General features: G+C 37.3%; 1 protein-coding gene across 4 annotated transcripts in view; it reads right to left on the bottom strand.

The window, feature by feature from the left end:
• Window positions 1–21158, bottom strand: part of TENT2 (terminal nucleotidyltransferase 2) — a 64892-nt gene extending 43734 nt beyond the window's left edge. For all 4 annotated transcript variants that reach the window (XR_001154662.3, XM_012766778.3, XM_012766782.3 and 1 more), the window contains exons 1-5: window positions 20850–21158; window positions 20501–20570; window positions 14175–14348; window positions 12019–12108; window positions 9545–9782 (exon numbers count right to left, since the gene is read on the bottom strand). Coding sequence is in view for 3 of the 4 variants with exons in the window: in XM_012766778.3 (XP_012622232.1) it covers window positions 9545–9782; window positions 12019–12108; window positions 14175–14311 (465 nt within the window). In the remaining variant the exon portion in view is untranslated. The remainder of the gene's footprint in view (window positions 1–9544; window positions 9783–12018; window positions 12109–14174; window positions 14349–20500; window positions 20571–20849) is intronic.
• Between the last annotated feature and the right edge of the window lie 4137 nt (window positions 21159–25295).

Below are 25295 nucleotides of genomic sequence, written 5' to 3'. Positions count from 1 at the left end.
TACTGTTGCTTAATTTACAGAAATATTTCAAGAGATATCTCAATGTTCTTGTAATTCTAAAATAAGGGTGCAGGAGGAATAAAGAAAATGAAATATCTTTGACTAAAATCATATATGATTTAGATCACATATGTAATAACCAAACAGACTTATGCAAAATGACACTTCAAGAATTTAATTGTGTTTAGTTTTAAAAATATTCATAAAATATTCATAAAACAGATTATTTTAAAGTTGTTTAAATCACTGCAATACTACCTTAGGCTGCCTGCAAAGATCTATCATTTTAAAATTAACTGTAGAAGGAATCTATTTCTCACTATAAATAAAACTGATAGCTGTTCAAAACTATACAAAAAAAGCCTATATATAGTTTAAAATATTTATTTCTTCCAAATTTAAATGTTCTGCCAGTTTCTTAAAAAATTAAACATATATCTACCATATGACCCAGAAATTCCACTTGTAAGTATAAGCCCCAGCAAAATGAAAAAGCACATGCCCCTACAAAGACTTACACATACATATTCATAGTAGCTTTGTCATAGCCAAAAATCTAAAAGTCAAATGTCCATCAACAGGTGAATGAATCCATACAATTGGACACTACTCATCAATAAAAAGGAAAGAACTATTGCTACACATTGCAATATAGATGAATCTCAAAATAACTACCTTGAGTAAAATAATCCATACCAAAAGAGTACATACTACATGATTCTACTTATATAAAATTCTAAAAGATACAAATAATCTATAGTGCCAGAAATAGATCAGTATTTGACCAAAGAATGGGAGAGGATGGGGCAGGAGAGTGGGATTACCAAGTAGCATGAGGACATTTTTGGGGTGATAGATATGTTCACTACCTTCATTGTGGTTATGGTTTCATGGGTGTACACACATGTCAAATTTAACAATTTGTACACTAAAATATGTGCATTTATTGTATGTCAGTTAAACTTCAATAAAGCTGTTAATTTTTAAATTAAAAACAATAAATTTAAATGTTCATTTTTCTTCAAAAAATTTGTTTAACTTGTCCTCCTTGACAGTCAAGCTCAAATTAGATCACCAACAAAATTATCACTATCTGAGGTCAACACAAGCCATAAGGACAAATAAAGTATGGGTTTAGATTCAGAAAAGTTTTTAAATATATCAATATATAAAGCATTCACATGACATTTCACATGGTATTCTCAGCAGTTTCACCATCTGTCCCTGTTAGCTAGGTCCTCACATAAAAAAAAAAATGAGAAAACCTTTTAGCTGGGAACACCACGAACTGATCATATACTATAATACACAAAAAATGGTAACTCTTTTGCCCAAATGTAAGCACTATCTACAAATAACAAACACAAATTAGCAACAAGCTTTCAAAAAAGAGAAATAAAATTAAATATGGTCCAGAAAGCAGGTCATTAGCCCACAAAACATTTCAATAAAAACTACCAATTCCTCACACCCTCTGGTTGCCTTAATCTTTGTTACACATGTAACTATTGAAAGATCTCTTCTGAGTAAAATAAAGCTAAATACGTAATAAAAGTTTAAATTCATTCTTGAAGCTAAATTCCCTCTCCCTTCTAATGAACCAATTCTAAAATAAAATAGAATGAGAAAAATGTCATGCCTAAAACAATCCACTCCTTGTTAGTATGTTAAATTATTATGTTGTTGTGTGTGGACACAATGTGAAGGTTTTTAATTTATAAACTGGCAGGTTAAGAAGGAAGTTTGGGTTATGGATTTTGTTCCCCCTGAAATTTGACTGCTTTAAGCACATGCTATTACCTGAACTTGGCAAGGAACAACTTTTAGTAGGCATACTAAAGGAGGATGGGAACAAAACAAAAAACAACAGCAACAACAACAAAAGGAAACATACTTTTACTTGAGATCTTTTATGCTGAGTTCTGGTTTAGATGTTCTGTGTAAATTTACATCTTAGTGACTTTTAAATTTTTTGACTGACACATATCTTACAAAGAGAGAGCCCCTTAGAGATCTGTAAGATAATTGCCCCCAAACTGTTTTTCCAAGGATACCAAGAGGCTCCATACAATTTGCCACTTTCCAAAATTAAACATTATAGAAGAAATTTTGAATATTCCTTTGTAATCATCTTTATTCTATTTTTACAATCTTTTTTGTTTGTTTGTTTTGAGACAGTCTCACTTTGTTGCCCGGACTAGAGTGCCATGGCATCAGTCTAGCTCCCAGCAACCTCAAACTCCTGGGCTCAAGTAATTCTACTGATTCAGCCTCCCGAGTAGCTGGGACTACAGGCATGCACCACCATACCAAACTAATTTTTTTCTATATATTTTTAGTTGTCCAGCTAATTTCTTTCTATTTTTTTTTAGTAGAAATGGGGTCTCACTCTTGCTGGCTGGTCTCGAACTCCTGATCTCAAACAACCCACCTACCTCAGCCTTCCAGAGTGCTAGAGGGTTATAGGCATGAGCCACCATGCCCGGCCCATATTTTTATTTTATAATCAGTATCAAGAAAAGTCTCTGCCTAACCTCATCAAAATTCAAAACCAACCAAATCAACTCATATAATATCTTCAACTAACCAGAACTTCCAAATAACAGTTGTAATACTGTAGATGGAATTCAGGGACTTGGATAACTGATTCCTCTACAGCCTCTTTTTTGTGCAGGAAACCATATACTCACCCATAAGCTAGAGTAAAATTTAAAAATTCAGAAATGTAACTCAGATTTCCAATTTAAAGAGTTCTGTTTGTTAATACAGCAATTTGAAAAACAAAGATTTTAAAACTGAGAAAAAATTTAAAACTCAGAGGGTACTCATTTTCAAAATTCAATCTTTAGGTTTACAAAACACAAAGTATGAATCCTCAAAGTACTTAAGAAAACTCTACTAACAAAATCTTTCCCTGGAGCTGGCAGATTCACCTCACTGATTTAATATCAGATGAACTTTCACCAGGAATACAACAATAATTTTCCTACATCTATGCTTGCTCAACGTCAATCTGCTCTCCACAGTGCAGTCAAAATAATCTTTTTAACTCACCTCTTCCCTGCTTAAAAAAAAAATCCCTAAATAGGTTACTGCTGTTCTTAGGCTGAAGACCAAAATGGTGTACAAGTCCTTCCATGATCTGACCCCCCTCCAACCACACCTTCAAACCACTACTCCCTCTAACTCACCACCTAGCCTTCTTGACTGTCTTTCAGTTCTTTTATTGTACACTTCATGCTCTTTCTGCATTAGTACCTTAAAACATGCCATTGCCTCTCTCTAAAGTATTCTCTTCAGCCTTCAGAACTCAGCTCAAATACTATCTCCTTTAGGAGGCTTTCCCTGAGACCCCATTCTCTTGGCACTCTGTAATTTTCCTTCATAGCACTTATATAAATAAAACCATTATTTGCATGACTATTTTCTCTCTCACTGTAATTGTACATAAATGATAAAGAGACCATATATGTTTAGCACAACAATGTACCTTCCATGCCTAACACTCACAAATATTTGCTGAATGCTAAATAAATAAAAGATCTAATCTACTCCAGGAGTTTCAACTGTCACTTTTATTGCAAATGTCTTCAGGATCCATTACCTCTGGCCCTGACCTTACTTCTGAACTCCAAACAGACTTGTCAGTTCAGTTACAAGACATTTTCCTACAATACCAATTAGCTTATACATGACTGGTAAATGAGGGAATGTTATCAATATAACTGATTTGTATGCGAGCTGAAATTATAGAATTATAAATATAAACTTCATGAAAAAGAAAAAAGCACTCAGTATGCAGTCTTTATAAATCTAAGATAAGCATCCGCATCCAGGATTCTTGCTCAAGAAAGCATACCCCTAGTCTCAAGCAGCTATATACTGGTGTATTTCCTTTTGTCTCTACCCTAACAGCAGCCTCACTGACTCAGAGCTCCATTTTTAACTGCCTTGTCTCAGTGCCCACAAGCCAGCTTCTCAAATCTATTTTGTACATTTTTAATATCCCCTGCAGCAGCATCCAGCCATGCTAAGCTGCCTGCTTGGTCTATTCAAGTTATTTCCCAGGATATCAATTATTATTCTTGACAGTGTTCTAGTTACAAAACTGTTCAGGTTTGAGTAGTCTGCTCAAGCCCTATTTCCCATAAGCCCTATATGCTTAGTGTGCAATTTGCAAACACGAGGTTTCTCAAGAGCACAAATGTTTTACAGCAGATGTTCTCATAGTTCCAAATACGTCTTGACTATTTCCTTAATCAGCTTATATATCCCAAATCTAGGTTTCTTATCTCTGTTTGTAGCCCAGAATCAGATCACTGGAGTCATTCATGTATTTTTCTTCCTCTCTTCCCTATATTCAATTATTCCAAACATTCTATCAATTTTCCCGATGCATTATCTCACATCTTTTTCACAACCCTCTGCCATAACTGAAAGCTTCAGCACCTCTCATCTGAAAGAATTTAACAGCCTTCAGGGTGATCATCCATCTTCCAGGTCCACCTCATTACAAACCAAACTCCACTATACTGTAAGAACTATCTAAAACTACAAATCTGATTGTGCTATTTCTCTACTCAAAAACCTTCACCAGCACTCTACTGTGCATTTCAAAGCTCCAAACCACTGCCCCACTTTTATCTCATAATGAAGCCTCCATTCACTTTATACTCTACAGAGATAAACAGAGGTAAACCATACAAACTGTTGAACACATTGCTGGTAGACACTCAATAAATATTAGTTATTATTGTCACAGATTAATTGGTACTATAGTCAGTTCTAACAATGTCATCTCCCTACCCTTGATTTTAAGCATCTTAAGTTTCTCCTCTTTTTATTTTTAAAGACAAGTCAAATATCAGTTTTGCCATTTACTAGCAAGTTATTTAGCTTTCTGAGCCTCAATCAAATTAGAATAACATCCATGACATGGTGTTGCCGAAAAGACTAAACAACACAGCATATGTAGAATGCCTAGAAGAGACATCAATAAATGTTAGCTTTCTTAAAAAGTGTCCTCTTAAAAAAAGAACACAGAATTAATTGCTTGCCTTCTTTCTCCTATAACTAGATAGGCACAGAGTAACACCCAAAGAAACCAGTTCCACTACAAACTCTATCCCTCTGAGTTAAATCCCTAATTCTCAAAAAAATAAGATTTAGGAAAATCTTTTTCTATATGTCTAATCAAAAAAAGTTACTAATATAGAACTATACCAGATAATTTATACTGATTAATGTTAATTATGTTATTAAATTAATATTGAACATTCGCCTGGTCCAATGCAGAACTAGTAGTTATTTAGTTAGTTCTAATAGCTAACTATTATAAATATATAAATACATGCAAAAATACAAAGAACTTTCAGTATCATAATAAACACCATAAAAAACAGGCCTATCAGCATTCATGTATTAAAAAGGCACAGATCTAAAAATACTTCTGCAGAAAATAAAAATACTTCTGCACAGAAAAAAAAAACTTACAGATAGTAAATGGTTCTTTATATATTCATCCAAAGAATTGTCCTGATTTGATTTATACCACAGATTTCACATTATAGCATTACGAGAGTTTCTTTAAAATAAGAAAACAAAGAAAAGAGAAAAAAAATGGAAAAAAGGAAGGGAGGAAAAATGGCAAAAAGAAAATCCCAAGTTGGTCTTTTCTCATTTTACTTTGCTTTTTTTCCTCTCTCCCACTGGTTTTGCCTGATTGTTTTTTCCTATTCCACGGTAACAAAAAAAAAAAAAAAAAGAATCACAGAGTCGGTGGCAGTGGGGGGTGGGGGGAACAGTCTTATCAATAAATTGTGCTGGGACAACTGGACCAACTGCAAAAGAATGAGGTTGGACACCCCTACTTTACATCATATACAAAAACTAACTCAAAATGGAACAGAGTGCCAAATGTAAAAACTAAAAACTATAAAACTCTTAGAACAAAACATAGGCATTAATCTTTGTGACCTTGAACAATGGCTTCTTACATATGCCACCAAAAGCCCAAGCAACCAAAGAAAAACAGATAAATTGGAATTCATCAAAATGGAAAGTGCAGCCAGGCACAGTGGCTCACACATGTAATCCTAGCATTCTGGGAGGCCGAGGCAGGAGGATCGCTTAAGCTCAGGAGTTGGAGAGCAGCCTGAGCAAGAGTGAGACTCCACCTCTACTAAAAATAGTAAAAATTAGCCAGGTGTGGTGGTGCATGCCTGTAGTCCCAGCTACTCAGGAGGCTGAGGCAAGAGGATGGCCTGAGCCCAGGAGTTTGAGGTTGCTGTGAGCTAGGCCGACGCCATAGCACTACAGCATGACAGAGTTAGACTCTGTCTCAAAAAAAAAAAAAAAATTAAAAGTTCTTGTGCTTCAAAGGACATCAACAAGAAAGTAAAAAGACAAGGCACAGGATAGGAGACTATATTTACAAATCACATATCTGATAAGGATCTGATAGTATTAAGAACATATAAAGAACTCTTACAAATCAACAATAAAAAGACAAATAATCCAATTAAAAAACGGACAAAGGATCTGAATAAAAATTTCTCCAAAGAAGATACACAAATGTTCAGAAAGCAAATGAAAAGATGTTCAACATCATTAGTCATTAGGGAAACAGAAATCAAAATACTGATGAGATACCATTTCATATCCATTAGAATGGCTATAATGAAAAAGAAAAGACAATAGCAAGTGTCACAAGCGTTAACAAGGATGTGGAAAAACCACAGCACCAGCACACAGTTGATGGGAATGTAAAATGGTGCAGCACCTTAGAAAACGCTTCGGCAGTTAAAAAGTTAAACATTTAGTTCCTGCATGTTCTCACTTATAAGTAGTAGCTAAACTATGGATACTCATGGTCATACACAATGGAATAATAGACATTGGAGACTCCAAAAGGAGAGGCTGAAAGAGGGATGAGGGATAAAAAATTACCTACTGGGTACAATGTACACTATTCAGGTGATGAGTACACTAAAAGCCCTGGACCTGACCACTATACAATATGTCCATGTAACAAAACTGCACTTGTACTCACTAAACATACTGAAATTTTTTTAAAAATAAACAAACATAGAATTACCATATTACCCAGCAATTTCATTCCTAGTTATATATCCAAGAGAAATGAAAACATATGACCATTCAAAAATTTGTATACAGATATTTGCAGCAGCATTATTCAAAATAGCCAAGAAGTGGAAACAATCCAGAAGTCCATCAACTGAGGAATGCATTAACAAAATATGGTATATCCATACAATGGAATATCATTCAGCTATAAAAAAAGGATGACATACTTATACATGCTACAACATGGATAAACCTTGAAAACATGGCAAGTGAAAGAGGCAAAATACAAAAGGCCACATATTGTATGATTCCACTTATATGAAATCTCCATAATAGGAAAATCCATAGAGACAAAAAATAGATTAGCTGTTGCCAGAGGCAGGAAGGGAGACCTGGGGAAGCTACTGCTATTGGGTTCAAGGTTTCCTTTGGGGTTTTGTAAATATTTTGGAATTAGTGGTGATGGTTACACAACTTTGTGAATGAATATACTAAAAACCACTGAATTGTACACTTTAAAAGGATGAATTTTATGGCACAGTTATAACTCAAAGAACAAAAGAATCTATCAACTCAACTAAGGAATGAAGCAGGTATTGATTTTCTGGCCTAATATTTTCTGTACACTTACTATGTTCCAGACCTATACTGCTTGCTAGGAACCCAAAGATGAGTGAAACAAAGTCATTCTACTCTCTTCAGGCTCCTTCTCCTTAGCCTACAAATATATTTCTCAAGAGTGGAGCAGCTTTGAATATAAAAAAACAGCAAGTGTAAACCATAGAAAATCTAAGAGAAAACAGATATTTACATTATAAATCCCCTCAATTTCCTAGAAGGTTTTTTTATTGTTTATGTTTCATTAAATATGGGGGAAGGGAGAGATAAGTTTTGAATATTAGATATTAAATAACTTGTTTCCCAATACTAACAATATCATTTTCCAAAATTATTAAACAGTTTGATTTCATGCACTTAAAAGTTTTTTACAAATGATATTTTTGATAAATCTTTCTTGTTCATATCATTTTGAATATATTACTTTTTCAGTGACTACTGGATTCTCTATTTTTTTTTTTTTTTTTTTTTTTTTTTTGAGACAGAGTCTCGCTTTCTTGCCTAGGCTAGAGTGAGTGCCGTGGCGTCAGCCTAGCTCACAGCAACCTCAAACTCCTGGGCTCAAGCGATCCTGCTGCCTCAGCCTCCCGAGTAGCTGGGACTACAGGCACGAGCCACCATGCCCGGCTGATTTTTATATTATATATATTAGTTGGCCAATTAATTTCTTTCTATTTTTATGGTAGAGACGGGGTCTCGCTCAGGCTGGTTTTGAACTCCTGACCTTGAGCAATCTGCCCGCCTCGGCCTCCCAGAGTGCTAGGATTACAGGCGTGAGCCACCGCGCCCGGCCGGATTCTCTATTTTTGACATTCAAAAACCTCATGATAGGCCGGGCGCTGTGGCTCACGCCTGTAATCCTAGCTCTTGGGAGGCCGAGGCGGGCGGATTGCTCAAGGTCAGGAGTTCAAAACCAGCCTGAGCAAGAGTGAGACCCCGTCTCTACTATAAATACAAAGAAATTAATTGGCCAACTGATATATATATAAAAAATTAGCCGGGCATGGTGGCGCATGCCTGTAGTCCCAGCTACCCGGGAGGCTGAGGCAGAAGGATCACTTGAGCCCAGGAGTTTGAGGTTGCTGTGAGCTAGGCTGACGCCACGGCACTCACTCTAGCCTGGGCAACAAAGTGAGACTCTGTCTCAAAAAAAAAAAAAAAAAAAACCTCATGATAAACACAAATATTCCTCAAGAAAGTACTTAACATTGTAATTCATAACCAAATGAAAACTTTTTTTTTGTAATAAAAACAAGTAACAAGACAGTTCTTTAAAAAAATCAAATGCTTTGGGCTCAAATCCTAAATTTTTATGAATCACAAAATCTGATTTCCTGATAGCTATACTTCTACAAAATAACAGCTAACAAAAATCAAAGTAATATTTTCACAGAAAATTGGGTTGAATAGTACTTTAAACAGTGCAAAAAAGGCATGTTCTCCTTAGTCCAGGACATTAAGTATCTCTGATTTTTTTTTTTTAGACACAGGGTCTCGCTTTATCACCCAGGCTGGAGTGCAGCCTGGACAGTGGCATGATCATAGGTAACAGCAACCTGGAATTCCTGGGCTCAAGTGATCCTCCTGCCTCAGCTTCCTGAATAGCTGACACTATAGGCAAGCACCACACCTGGCTAATTTTTAATTTTTTTGTAGAAATGAGGTCTCACTATGTTGCCCAGGCTGGTATAGAACTCCTGGCCTCAAGCAATACTGCCACCTCAACCTCCCAAAGTGCCAGGATCACAAAAGTAAACCACAGTGCCTGGTTATTTCTGATTCTTTTAATACATTATTTATATTAAATTCCCAGAAGGCAAAACTAAAATCTAATTATTACCTTATCTTTGGCGTCAGGAAGTGTGAGTTCTCTAGGTTCTAAAAATACTATTTCCCGAAAAGGTGGAGCACATCTGACTACATCTGGTACATAGTGTGTCTGAAACAATGGTGGCATTGAGTATCTTCGTTCACCTGATAAAGGCACTATCTGGTTAATTAGAGTTGGCTCTTGGTGGGGTGAATGGAAACGCTGTCGTTTACCATCAAGAGGAAGGTTTTTTTCATCACTTAATCTCCTGAAAACAAGCAATATACCTTAGTGATTAAAGATACAACTTTCTGATAACAAACAAAAAACAATTAAGAATACATAAATATCATTAACAGACAATGAAAATATTATGACTCTTTCAGTAAGCCCTCATTATTAACTCTATATGGATCTTAAAAATAATCATTTTCAGCACAGCACCTCTCAACACCTTAGAAAAAAATCAGTTGTAACAATGTATATAGAAAAAAACCACACATATATATTGGGGTTAGTTTCCTGCATTTGAATTACCCCAATGTTTCATGTCAGCAGTGAAAACATTGTAGGAAAATTTCTACTTATAGAATTACTAAGAATAAAAGATCCAAACTATAACATAAGGAAGATAAGATTAAGTGAGCCGAGTGCTACATATAAAAAGGGCTCTCTGAATATACCTAAGTTCTCGCTCATCAGCAGAAAAGACCAAATTAAGGGACATTTACTTTTTTTTGGTTGGTTTATTTTGGTTTTTGCTTTTTTCTGAGACAGGGTCTTGCTCTGTCACCTAGGTTGGAGCGCAGTGGCATGATCATAGCTCACAGCAGCCTCCACCTCTTGGGCTCAAGTGATCCTCCTGTCTCAGCCTCCCAAGTAGCTGGAACTACAGGCACACGCCAACATGACTGGCTATTTTATTTTTTTTGTAGAGATGGGAGTGGTCTCAATATGTTGCCCAAGCTGGTCTTCAACTCCAGGCCTCACATAACCCTCCCATTTCAGCCTCCCAAAGTGCTGGGATAACAGGCCTGAGCCACCACACCAGCCTGAGTCACATACTTTTTTTTTTTTTTTTTTTTTTTTGAGATAGAGTCTCACTTTGTTGCCCAGGCTAGAGTGATTGCCGTGGCATCAGCCTAGCTCACAGCAACCTCAAACTCCTGGGCTCAAGCAATCCTGCTGCCTCAGCCTCCCAAGTAGCTGAGACTACAGGCATGCACCACCATGCCCGGCTAATTTTTTCTATATATATTAGTTGGCCAATTAATTTCTTTCTATTTATAGGAGAGACGGGGTCTCGCTCTTGCTCAGGCTAGTTTCGAACTCCTGACCTCGAGCAATCCACCAGCCTCGGCCCCCCAGAGTGCTAGGATTATAGGCGTGAGCCACCGTGCCCGGCCTTTTTTTTACTTTTAATTTTTTTTTTTCTTTTTGCCTCTAAAGGGAGTTGATACAGTTGTGCCGACACATACTTTTTAAAAAGCTATAAAGACACTGGGCAACTGAGGAAATTTGAAAATGAACTGCATTTCAGAGTATAATATTACATTAACATCAAATTTCTTTGGCACAATCAATGTATTTTGATTATTTAGGAGAATACCCTTGTTTTTATGAGGAATAAACTCACATGCTTTGGGGTAAAGTAAAATGATGTCAATGACTTTCTTCTGTTTGATTCAGGTAAAAAGAGTGTAAGGGTAAGAAGAGAAAGAGGCAGAGAGAATCAAATGTAGCTAAACTTTAATGGACGAATCTAGGCAAAAGGCAAACAGATGTTCACTGTATTATTCTTTAAGTTTCTACGGAGGTTTGAAAATTTTCAAAATAAGGCCAGGCGCAGTGGTTCACGCCTATAATCCTAGCACATTTGGGAGGCCGAGGCAGGTGGATCGTTTGAAAAAATTAACCGGGCACGGTGGCACATGCCTGTAGTCCCAGCTACTCAGGAGGTTGAGGCAGAAGGATTGCTTGAGCCCAGGAGTTGGAGATTACTGTGAGCTAGGCCGATGCCACGACATTCTAGCCCGGGAAACAGAGTAAGACTCTGTCTCAAAAAAAAAAAAAAGAAAACACACAGGAACAACCACATGAGGACACAGAGAGAGGGCAGCCACCTACAAACCAATGAGAAAGGCCTCAGAAGACAAAAACCCTGCTGACACCTTGATCTTGGAATTCTAGACTCCAGAATTGTGAAAAAATAAATTTCTGTTGTTTAAGCTACCCAGTCTGTGGTACTTTGTTATGGCAACCCTAGCAAATGAATACAGAAGGCCATCTCAATTGTTAACATCTCAATAGTTAAACATCTCAATTAAAAAGTTTTCTGAAAAAATATAGCTTCATTCCATCTAAAACATACAATAATGGCAGGAATAAATCAACCAAAGAGCCTCTATAATTTTTAAAACATATAAAAATTTTTAAATTCCACGACTGATCGCATAGGTCTCAGAAATGCAAATTTTCTTCTAAAATAATTAAGAAGTACTTACTTCCTTCCTCGAAATAACGGAGAAGCTGAGGTCTGTATTGGACTGACATTTCCATATGTCAGCTGCTGTAATGACACAGCTCTAGACAAACTATCAAAAAGAAAGAAAGAACAGTGGTAATATACTACTATTAATATCTATTAAATCCCTATCAAAATACCATCAGCATTTTTCACAGATATAGAAAAAATAACTTTACGTGTTGTATGGAACCAGAGAAGACCCTATATAGCAAAATCAATCCTAGGCAATAAAAACAAAATTGGAGGTATGAATTTATACTCATTAAAACAGCATGGTACTGGCACAAGAACAGGGACATTGACCAGTGGAACAGAACAGAGAACCCAGATATAAAACCATCCTCATATAGCCAACTAATCTTCGACAAAGCAGACAAAAACATACACTGGGGAAAAGAATCCCTTTTCTATAAATGGTGCTGGAAAAACTGGATAGCCATATGTAGAAAACTGAAGCAAGACCCACACCTTTCACCTCTCACAAAAAATCAACTCACAATGGGTAACAGACTTGAACTTTAGGTGTGAGACTATTAGAATTCTAGAGGAAAATGGTGGAAATACTTTTCTAGACATTGGCCTAGGCAAAGAATTTATGAAGAAGACGCCAAAGGCAATCACAACAGCAACAAAAATAAACAAATGGGACCTGATCAAATTAAAAAGCTTCTGCACAGCCAAAGAAACTGTCAAGAGAGCAAACAGACAACCCACAGAATGGGAGAAAATTTTCACAAGCTACACATCTGATAAAGCGCTGATAACTAGAATCTATTTAGAACTCAGGAAAATCAGCCAGAAAAAATCAAACAACCCTATCAAAAAATGGGCAAAGGACACGAACAGAAACTTCTCAAAAGAAGACAGAATAATGGCCAACAAACATATGAAAAAATGCTCAACATCTCTAATCATCAGGGAAATGCAAATCAAAACCACAATGAGGTATCACTTAACTCCAGTGAGAATGGCCTTTATCAAAAAGTCTCAACCAGCCTGAGCAAGAGCCAGACCCCGTCTCCACTATAAATAGAAAGAAATTAATTGGCCAACTAATACATATAGAAAAAATTAGCTGGGCATGGTGGTGCATGCCTGTAGTCCCAGCTCCTTGGAAGGCTGAGGCAGCAGGATCGCTTAAGCCCAGGAGTGTGAGGTTGCTGTGAGCTAGGCTGATGCCATGGCACTCACTCTAGCCTGGGCAACAGAGTGAGACTCTGCCTCAAAAAAAAAAAAAAAGTCCCCAAACAACAAATGCTGGCGTGGATATGGAGAGAGAGGAATACTTCCACACTGCTGGTGGGACTGCAAACTAGTTCAACCTCTGTGGAAAACAATATGGAGATACCTCAAAGTGATACAAGTAGATCTACCATTTGATCCAGGAATTCCATTACTGGGCATCTACCCAAAAGATCAAAGGTCACTTTATGAAAAAGACACCTGCACTCAAATGTTTATAGCAGCACAATTCACAATTGCAAAGCTGTGGAAACAACCCAAGTGCCCATCAATTCATGAGTGGATTAATAAAATGTGGTATATGTATAGCATGGAGTACTACTCAGCTTTAAGAAACAATGGTGATATAGCACCTCTTGTATATTCCTGGAAAGAGGTGGAACGCATCCTACAAAGTGAAGTATCTCAAGAATGGAAAAACAAGCACCACATGTACTCACCAGCAAATTGGTATTAACGGATCAACACCTAAGTGGACATATAGGAGTAACATTTATTGGGTGTCGGGAGGGTGGGAGGGGGAAGGAAGGGATGGGTATATACAACGAAACTAGTAAGATGTGCAACATGTGGGGGATGGACACGCTTGAAGCTCTTACTCAAGGGGGAAAGGGGGCATGGGCAATATATGTAACCTTAACACTTGTACCCCCATAATACGCTAAAATAAAAAAACAAAAAATAAAAATATCACAATAAAAAAAAGAAAAAATATCTATTAAATACCATTTTCCTTAAAAACTAATCTCTGAAAAACTTAATACTTCACTGATGAAAAGAAAACAAGAAGTGATGACATTTTCTCTACTTTCAAATGCTTCATATAAGGGTTTATGTCAAAAAGAAAACTAAATTTACCAATGATATGGGTCAAAATATCACCATACTTACTCTGCATTCTGAAAGTTGAACTGCGCATCTATAAGCTGCTGGTGTGAATAAAGAGCTGGTGACAGGGTGAAGAAGTTATTATGTTGTTGATGGTTTGGAGCGAAGGGTGGCCGACCCAAAATTGAGTTTGGGAACATGCTCTTGTTCACTGAAAGTGAGCATGTATTCTTCTACCTAGGATAATTTTAAAAGAAAATACTAAATTATTATAGCTTAAAGATACTGAACTCTTTGATAACTCTTGTATACAATTTAAAACAATTAGTTACCAAGTTACAAATTTCATTTGCAAAGTTATTTTTTAAAGTTTAAATAGCTCTCTTAAGTTCCACTGTAGGTAACGAAAAAGAAACTTACTAATAGTGAATTCTAAATCTAAACTAACCACATTATTCAAATAGCCAAATATATGTACATTCCTAATTTTCTGATGAATTTACCCTAATATCATAAAAAGAAATCTTTTAGAAAATCAAGTTATCACCACATACTCTGATAATAAAAAAGAAACCATTCGAGAGAGATTTAATGAAATCCTATAGATTCTTACATTTATTCTCAATCTAATTTATACAAAGATATAAGCCACTACATGACAACTTGATTGCTAGAATTTGGATCTTTCTGATCTAATTAAACAAGACAAGGAATGTGTATTGCCTAACAATTTATAAAATTCTGAGAATCTCCTCAAAGTCTACATAATTTATATAAACAATTTCTAATAAAATCGGGCTTTGTTCCATAGGAAGAGAGAAAAAATATACAAAAGCAATCAGAACCTTTCATTGACCCAGGAAGGAGATATTTATTCTTTGCAATGACTGATACAGAGAGGCTATAGTCTTGTAAAGGGTAAGGTAATGTAAAAAACTGAAAACAAGTATTAAGTCCACAAAGTAAAAATAGGATTCCCAGCTCACTTTCTTAAAGTGAGCAATTAGAAACCTCTTTCATGTAAAAAAAAAAAAAAGAGAGAGAGAGAGAGAGAGATTAAACTATATAATATGGTAACAAGAGAACCATAACTAAAAAAAAAATAAAGAGTAACTATATATTATAGTAACAAGAGAATCTATAACATAGTTTAACAGTTGAGAGCCCACAAAGGAAAAGTCAAGCTAGCTACCTGATTAGCCCACAAGGAAGCCTAGTAGTTGACAGGCCTCATCCACACACTTAGAGCTTCCAATTAGATTTCTAGTACCTCTGACTTAAAATAGATATCCAACTAGGTTGGATTACACCTGTAATCCCATACTTTGGGAGGCCAGGAGTTCAAGACCAGCCTGGGCTTGGCTGGGCGTGATGGCTCACGCCTGTAATCCTAGCGCTCTGGGAGGCCAAGGCAAGAGGATCACTTGAGCTCAGGAGTTCGAGATCAGCCTGAGCAAGAGCAAGACCTCTTCTCTACTTAAAAAGCTAAAATGAAAACAAAACGAAAAAAAGAGAGCAGCCTGGGCAACATAGCAAGACCTCATTTCTGCAAAAAATTAGCTGACCCACAGTGGTGCGCACAGTAGTCCTCGCTATTTGGGAGGCTGAGGTGGGGGAATCACCCAAGAGTTCCAGGCTGTAGTAAGCCATGACTGTGCCACTGTTCTCCACCCTAGGCAACAGAGCAAGACCATGTCTCTGAATGAATTAGTTAAATTATGAATTAGTTATGAATTAGTTAAATTGAAAATTAATTAGTTAAATTAAATTAAATAGACAACCATGGATCACTAGAAGGAAAAAAAAATCTAGAAATAAACAGAAACAATGCCAGGAACAAATGAACAATTATACACACACACAAAAAAAATCTCCGATTAATGAAAAGATATTACACATATAAAGCATGAACATGCTATTTAAAAGAAAGGGCTCTTGGAAATTATAAAATTGAAAGCAGTACTATTCAGCAGAAAGTTAAAAGCTAACGCTGAGGAAAATTATTAGAATGAACAGGCTGGGCACGGTGGCTCACACCTGTAATCCTAGCACTCTGGGAGGCCAAGGCGGGCAGATTGCTTGAGGTCAAGAGTTTGAAAACCAGCCTGAGCAAGAGGGAGACCCCATCTCTACTAAAAACATAGAAAGAAATTAGCATATATATATATATACACACACATACACACACACACACACACCCACACACACCCACACACAAAAAAAATTAGCCAGGCATAGTTTTACATGCCTGTAGTCCTAGCTATTCAGGAAGCGGAGGGAGGAAGATTGCTCAAGCCCAGGAGTTTGGGGTTGCTGTGAGCTAGGCCGATGCCGCGGTACTCTAGCCTGGGCAACAGAGTGAGACTCTGTTTCAAAAATAAACAAATAAAGAATGAAAAAAAATGCTAGAAATCAAAATAGCATTGGACCTCTCAATAGCACACAACATGGACAAATGCCTTCAAAGCTCTGAGGAAAATGCTCTCGAGTTATAATTCTATACCTAGCTATACTATCAATGCAAGGTAGACTAAAAATAGATATGTATGATATTTACAAAGAAAACTAGAGATCTAGAAAAAAGGAGATCTAGCCAGGCATGGTGGCTCATGCCTATCATCCCAGCACTTTGGGAGACAGAGATGGGTGGACTGCTTGAGGCTAGGAGCTGGAGACCAACCTGAGCAACACGGCAAGACCCCATCTCTATAAAAAAAATAGAAAAATTAGCCTGGCCTGTTGGCACACATCTGTAGTCCCAGCTACGAGGAGGCTAAGGCAAGAGGATGGCTTGAGCACAGGAGTTGGAGGCTGCAGGAAGCTAAGATAATGCCACTGCACTCTAGCCTGAGCAACAGAGAGGGAGGAGGAGAGGGACAGGAAACGGAAGGAGGGAAGGTAAAAGGGATCCAATATAGGGCAGAAACAAAGTTAATCTCCCAAGATGATAGTGAAGGGAAGTTAACAACTCAAATTAGAATAGGAGGATAGAGGGCTTCAAGAAGATAGCCAAGAAAAAAATTAACTGGTCGATTACCTGATATATTTGACCACAGAGCGAAGTTCTGCTAACAGCAGAAATCATCATAGAAATGCAGAAATCATTATAGAAATACAGAAAATCAGCTAGTTAAAAACAAATTAGTTTTCACATAGGGTGAATGTTGGGGGGGGGAGAAAAAGAAAGAAATTAAAAAAAAAAACACAAATTACTAAACCACAGAAAAAAACACTCAAAATCAATCCTATCATATCCACTCATCTATAATCCCTGACTTGTCCAGAGGAAATGGACAAATATCTTGAATTAAGCATCATTCCAGGGAATCCTTTATTAAAATTACATTCAAATCTTGGATTACCAGATTATTCAAGACTAGCAATGAACACCTCGTTCTACCTTTGCCCAGGTTCACACTTTCTTGGCCGTTTTTACTCTGCTTCCCTTACCTAACTTTCCATAAAACATAATTCCTACTCCACATGATTTATGAGAAAATGACATTGACTACAATTCATTATAACAAATTCTGCTCGACATTTCATTTTGTTGGAATAGATACTATAAATCTAATCAATAGAAGGAATTTATATTCAGAAAACCCAGAAAAATGTTTTGTTTTAAATCAGTTCATAGTTAAAAGTCTAGAGACACTTTTTTTTAATTAATTAATTAATTTTTTTTGAGACAGCGTCTCGCTTTGTTGCCCCAGGCTAGAGTGAGTGCCCTGGCGTCAGCCTAGCACACAGCAACCTCAAACTCCTGGGCTCAAGCAATCCTCCTGCCTCAGCCTCCCAAGTAGCTGGGACTACAAGTATGCGCCACCATGCCTGGCTGATTTTTTCTATACATATTAGTTGGCCAATTAATTTCTTTCTTTTTATAGTAGAGACAGGGTCCACCTCTTGCTCAGGCTGGTTTTCAAACTCCTGACCTCGAGCAATAAGCCCGCCTGGGCCTCCCAGAGTGCTAGGATTACAGGCATGAGCCACCGCGTCCGGCCGAGAAACTTTTTATTTACACCCATAAATCATATGCTCTGTTTTTCCTCTGGAACCAAATACAGTCCTATACATATATTCAGATGTAAAGACCCAAAATAACATAAAAGCCCAGGTCTCACCTTGTTTCTATACCATTACAAGGTCAAATTCAAACTAAGTCAAAAGATGTCTTGTGGCCCAGAACTACTCTACGAAGTTAATAACCAAATTAACCCAGGCTTAAAAGTTTAGAATGATTCCACAGCCAAACGTTTACTCTAGGGCAAATATCTAGTTTAGCCTATTTCAAAGTCCCAGATAAGCATCAAAGCCTTTGGAGTCCCTTCAAAACAAAATATCTGTCAGGCTCTCTTTACAGAGAATCTTGGCCCTCTAATCAGGCTTTAACCAGGCCAGTCTTTGAGTGGGGAGAATCATTCCTACAGAATTTAATCAATGAATAGCATTCATTCAATGCTCACCAACATAGATATCCTGAATGACCGACCATCTAGAGATGATAAAGTAAATGAAAAGCCCATGAATTTCAGTTCCTTTTCTAATACATTTTCAACATTGATTTTGATAAAAATAAAAATGACATCAAAATAATAATCATAACCAAAATAAGGAATCATTTTTTAAACAGAATATAGAGTTAAACAGAATAAAATCCAGTAAAACTACTACTATACCAGAATTAAGGGAACCTCCACTAAATCTGAAATCTTTGTTTTCTTTATATTCTGAATGAAAGACTTCTTCCCCAAATAGAAATGAGCTACACAAAGCTACTCCAAATTAACTGTGGTAGCAGGTGACAAATTTTATGACACATTAATAAAATCCAGAAATTGGCAGCATATTTTCCTTACCTTAAAAGTTACCAGTTTCTCGACCTGTACTCAACTATAAAATAGCATAATCTAAGTAAATTTTGAAGTGTTTAAAACCGTTGTATTGGTTGGTACCTTAAGGAAGAACCTTCCTGACTAAATGGGACCCAAAGAGAAATTATACAGGTTTATTTATAAATAACCATACATGATACAAGGTAGTAACAGGGTACTTTACAAAGTAATTCCTAGTGATATAGTATTTGGGCCTGTAATTTGGAAACTGGAATTTCTGTCCTCAACTTGACCTCACCTCCAGCTAGAGAACACTCAAGGTTATACAACTCCTTCATAAGGATTCCCTGGAAAGCAGAATTTACCTAGTACAAAAACCAGAACTGTACTTGGCTAAACCAAGTTATTTGTCCACTTTGTCCAATACCTTTGATCTCCTAAACTCACTTCTTGTCTCCACAATACAAAAAGTCCAATTCCTAAACCTTGCTCACCCATTGTCAAAAACACCTTCAGTTTTTTAACAGAATGTTCCTTTTTCTTAAAAATTCCATCCAAGTGTTAAAAAAAAAAAGAATTTAGTAACATAGTTCCAAATGCCTGTTTCACATGGAATCTATCTGTTACAGGACATTTCCAGACACAATTGTGGCTATTCACACCAACAAAGTAATGTTACTATTACTGGCTCTTAATCAGTACAAATTAAGAGCCTTGGGGCTGTTAATCTCGTGGCGGCCAGGCACGGTGGGTGCCTCACGCCTGTAATCCTAGCACTCTGGGAGACCCAGGCGGGCGGATTGCTCGAGGTCAGGAGTTTGAAAACCAGCCTGAGCAAGAGGGAGACCCGTCTCTCCTATAAAAAGAAAGAAATTAATTGGCCAACTAATATATATAGAAAAAATTATCCAGGCATGGTGGCGCATGCCTGTAGTCCCAGCTACTTGGGAGGCTGAGGCAGCAGGATTGCTTGAGCCCAGGAGTTTGAGGTTGCTGTGAGCTAGGGCTGACGCCACAGCACTCACTCTAGCCTGGGCAACAAAGTGAGACTCTTGTCTCCAAAAAAAAAAAAAAAAAAAAGAAGGTCTCGTGGTACTGTACCATACAATATGATAGTATTTACAAAAGTAGTATGTCATCTACAATATAAAAACACAGATTTAGCGATCAGTTATGATCTCTTTCTTTACAAATCATACACTGCACATCGTTAACAAGTTGCCAAGTTAGCTTGAGTATTACAGCTTCTCTTTGTTTCTTCTCTGTTCACCCTATTGGTAAACAACTATTTTAAACAAAGAGCTGAAAAAGATAAAAACAAGACAAGGAATTTAGACAACCCAGAAGTGAGACACGTAAACTTCTCGTGTTCCTACCTAGAGAGATGAAGATCCTACCTACAAAGGCTGAAAAGGAAAAGGGAATAGAACTATCAGACAGTCTTAACCTGTGCTTTTTCCCATAAAGTGAAAAATGGAGGCAACTTCACGCCATTTAATTAAAGGTCTTAAAGATAAAAACCTCTTCAAGTTTTGAATTAATCCAGATATTTACCTTAGTTCTTCGCCAACCTTTGAAACACCATGCAGGAGTCCCAAGACAATCTTCCTCTTTTGGTCCTGGACTGAGGAAGCAGAAGGGAGGCGGGGGACGGGGGAGCAGGATGCGAGGAAGACAAAACGAGTGAAGAAAGTAAGCGATCCTAAGATTCTTCAAAAAGCACAGCAGCCTCAGGGCTGCCCGAAGTCTGGGATATCTAAGAGAAATTGCCGGAACCGCCCACATAAAACAAAACACTAGTTTCAGAAAGTTTCCCGCGCCCCGCCCCCGACTTGGGCCTGCACTGCTGCGTCCCTCTCCTAAACCCCCTAAACTTTGCAGGTGTCCTTGGGGAAGGGCCTACCAGCACTGCCAGCCCAGGAGCTCCGAGGCCCGACGGCGACACCCAGGCGTGCTCGGTCGTAGCTTTCTCCAGAGCCAAAGGAGGTAGTGGTGACCCGCGGAATGGCTAGGCCACGCTCCCGTTCCGGCTTTCGATCTAAACCCCGGGCGCGGCTGCCAGGGGAGGAGCAACACAAGAAGAGGCAGAGACTGAACGGGTGTGGAAGGTTGGGGGCGGCGGCAAAAAAGCGGAAGACTAAAAAGTCGCCGAGAAAGCGGCGTAGTAAGCCCTGTCAGAGACACCCGGAAGATCGGCGTGACCCGGATGAGAATACCCAGCGGAGAACGAGAGGTCACACTTCCGGCAGCCACTTCTCCCCGTCTTGCGCGCTCTTTACTCAATTGCGCAAGCGCAGGACTACCAGGTTTGGCTGGAGTTGGTCTCTTAGCGGCTCTCTTAGCAAATCGGGAAAGGACAAGGACGTACCTAAGACGAGGGGAGCTTGCCATCCGCGGAGGGCCGGCGACAGAGGGCTGTGTCCGGACCCGGTGCACGAGGTCACGTGTGGCTTGCTGCTCTTGTTCTGATAAACGTTTGCTACCAATCCTTCATGTGTCGGCGAAGTGACTCGTACCCAGAGAAGCTCTTTCTGAACCAGTTCCCCACCCGTCCCGGCCCCCCACTCCTCTCCACCGGATCAGTATTAAGCTTTATTTGTTGTTGTTCCCCTCCAGTAAACTAAGAGCTGCTTTGGGACGAAAATGGTTTATTTATCTCTAAAGCCTGGACTCAGTGCCCTGCCCATAATAATTACTAGCATTTACTAATTCACCAAATATTTATTGGTATTTCTTCTTAAGTAAGCTTTAAAAGTTTACGGAAATATCTAAATTGTTTATTGCAAATCTGTTAACAGTATTTTTCTTTTTTCACACACTCAACAGTATTTATTGTCCTTTTAATATCTATAAAATCTCATCACTGAAATTGATAATTTGTGTCATCTTTCTTTTTTCTTTATCAATTTGGTGAGAAGTTTAGCAACTTTACGGATCTCAAATCTCAAAGCCCGCTCTTGCTTTCTTAGATTTTCTCTATTTTTCTATTTAACTTATTTCTGCTTGTATGTTTATTATTTACTTTCTTCTGATTTTAATTTTTAAAGTTTTTGTTTTTCTAGTTTCTTAACTCAAAAACTGACATCATTGATTTGAGATGTCTTTTTTGTACTTTAGGCATTTATGGTAGTATAAATCCCTCTAAAGTACTTTAGCCCCATCCTACATATTTTGATGTATTCTGTTTTCATTTTTCTTCATTTTGAAATACTTCATAATTTCTTTACTGACTTCTTTTGTCAGTAAAGACCCGGGGGTTCTTTGTGTTAGTCTGCAAATATAGAGAGATTTTCTGATTATCTTTGTGTTATTGATTTCTAATTCCATCCCATTGTGATCAGGGATCATACTTTGTATAATTTGAATCATTTTAAATTTATTGACACTTGTTCTGTGATTCACGATGTGGTCTATCTTGGCAAATATTCAGTGTGCATTTGAAATGAGCAAATATTCTGCAGTTGTTGGATAGAGTGTTCTACAAATGTCAATCATGTCAAATTAGTTGGTAGTGTTCAAATCTTACTGATTTTCTATCTACTTATTCTATAAATGAGACTATTGAACTCTCTTACTATAATTGTGAATTTTTTTCTCCTTGTAATTCTATTCATTTTTGCTTCATGTATTTTGAAGCTCTGCTATTAGTTTCATAAACATTTATAATTGTTCTATTATTTAGATGAATTTATCCTTTGTGAAAGTTTTGTCTTTATGAAATGACCCACTTTATAAATGACCCTATTCTTTCCTGGTAATATTCTTTGCTCTGAAGTTTAATTTGTCTGACAGCAATATAGCCACTTCAGCTTTCTTTTGTATAGTGTTAACATAGTATATTTTAAAGGAAACCATAATTTCAATTCTATGTAAAGTTATCCAGAAAACTGAAAAGGAGGAAATACTTCCCCCCTCATTCTTTGAGGCCAGCATTACCCTAATACCCAGATCCCAGATGTTAAACAAGAAAAGGAAACTGGAGACCAACATCCCTCATAAACATAGGTACAAAAATTCTTAACAAAATTCCAGCCATTTTTATTCCACAATATATAAAAAGATAATACACCATGACCACATAGGGCTTCTGTTCAAAAGTCACTGTTAACAATGAAAAGACAAGCCAAAGACTGAAGTAGATATTTGCAAATCACAAATCTGATAAAGAATTTATATCCAGAATGTATATTTTTTAAAATTCTCATACCTCAATAATTAGCCCAATAAACAAATGGGCAAAGGGTTTTTTGTGTGTGATTTTTGTTTTTTTTTTTAAACAGAGTCTCACTTTGTTACCCAGGCTAGAGTGAGTGCAATGGCGTCAGCCTAGCTCACAGCAACCTAATCTCCTGGACTCAAGCAATCCTCCTGCCTCAGCCTCCCAAGTAGCTGGGACTACAGGCATGTTCCACCATGCCCGCTAATTTTTTTTTCTATATATATTAGTTGGCCAATTAATTTATTTCTATTTATAGTAGAAACGGGGTCTCGCTCTTGCTCAGGCTGGTTTCGAACTCCTGACCTCGAGCAATCTGCCCGCCTAGGCCTCCCAGAGTGCTAGGATTACAGGCGTGAGCCTCCGCACCAGGCCTGGGCAAAGATTTTAAGAGACTCTTCACCAAAGAAGCTATATGGATAGCAAATAAACACGTGAAAAGATACTACAACATCATTAGTCTAAGTTAAAGAAATACAAATTAAGGAAGGCAAGGGCAATATACATAACCTTAACATTTGTACTCCCATAATATGCTAAAGAAATAAATAGGAAAAAAAAATACAAATTAAAACAACAACAAAATACCACCATCTACCTATTAATGGTAAAATCAAAAAGACCAAAACATACCAAGTGTTAGTGAGAACATAAAGCAACTGAAACTCTCCTATTCTACGAATGGGAATGAATATAAAATGGTACAACTTTGGGAAACATTTTGGTAGCTCCTTAAAAAGTTAGGCATATATTTATATGCAATTCAGCCATTCCATTCCTAGGTATTTAGCCAAAAGAAATGAAAGACTTGTACACAAATGTTCATAGCAACTGTATTTATAATAGCCGAAAACTGGAACAACACAAATGTCTGTCAAGAGGTGAATGGATAAACAATTCATGGTGTATCCATACACTCAGAAGAAAAAGAAATTAACATTTGCTACATGCAACAACATGGATTAATCTCAAAATAGTTATGATCAGTGAAAGAATTCAGGTCAAAAAAAAAACCAGTACATACTACTATGTGATCCCATTTATATAAAATTCAAGAAAATGCAAACAAACCTTTAGTGAGAAAAAGCAGATCAGTGAAGCCGGGTGTGGTGGCTCAGGCCTGTAATCCTAGCACTCTGGGAGGCCGAGGCGGACGGATAGCTCAAGGTCAGGAGTTCGAAGAACAAGACCCTGTCTCTACTATAAATAGAAATAAATTAATTGACCAACTAATATATATAAAAAAAAAAAAATTAGCCAGGCATGGTGGTGCATGCCTGTAGTCCCAGCCACTCTGGAGGCTGAGGCAGTAGGATCGCTTGAGCCCAGGAGTTTGAAGTTACTGTGAGGTAGGCTGACGCCATGGCACTCACTCTAGCCTGGGCAACAAAGTGAGACTCTGTCTCAAAAAAAAAAAAAAAAAAAAGCAGGTCAGTGGCAGCCTGGAAGATGGTGGTGGTGGGATGGGCAAAGAAGGACAGGAGGGAGAGATTACAAAGTAGAAACTTTTAGGAGTGATACTCATGGTCATTATCTTGATTGCTGTGATAATTTCATGTGTGTATTCATATGTAAAAACATGTATAACCTATTAGGTCTTAAATTATACCTCAAAAAAGCTGTTAAAATTAAAAAGAAAATAGTTATTGGTCCATGTTACAGTTTGAATACATCTCTTAAGCCATGCATGGTTTTATAAATTGCTACACTGGTCATTTGGAAATATTGGTTCACTGATTTATGCAGACCTTCCAAATGTTGACACATTTAATCCTACATCCCCAAAAAATCACATTTGTTAATATTACTCCTGATCTCATCTGAAGAATCTTTATGTATTTGGATGCTGTCAAGATCACAGTGATGATACAACTTTTACAAAAGTATTTTTGCTTTAAAGCTCAATTATATCAATGACAACTAATAGGTGTTTTCCTTGAACTAACAGTTTCACTTTACTTGTTTTCATGAAAATGTTTACCAGTATCTAAGGCTGGATAATCAATTTGTCAATAGATTTTTTTAATAAAAATGATGTTCCATGATAAACGCAGCTAGTTCAGCTTACAACTCAGTCCCAGAGTGCTTTTCTTGAGCAATTGATTTCCTGGTATGCAACGGAAGGGGTTCGTG

This window comes from Microcebus murinus, chromosome 11, assembly GCF_040939455.1.
Source record: "Microcebus murinus isolate Inina chromosome 11, M.murinus_Inina_mat1.0, whole genome shotgun sequence".
Taxonomy (NCBI): Eukaryota; Metazoa; Chordata; class Mammalia; order Primates; family Cheirogaleidae; genus Microcebus; species Microcebus murinus.
The sequence above is the reverse complement of the archived record's forward strand: the minus strand, read 5'-3'. Positions and strand labels throughout refer to the sequence as shown.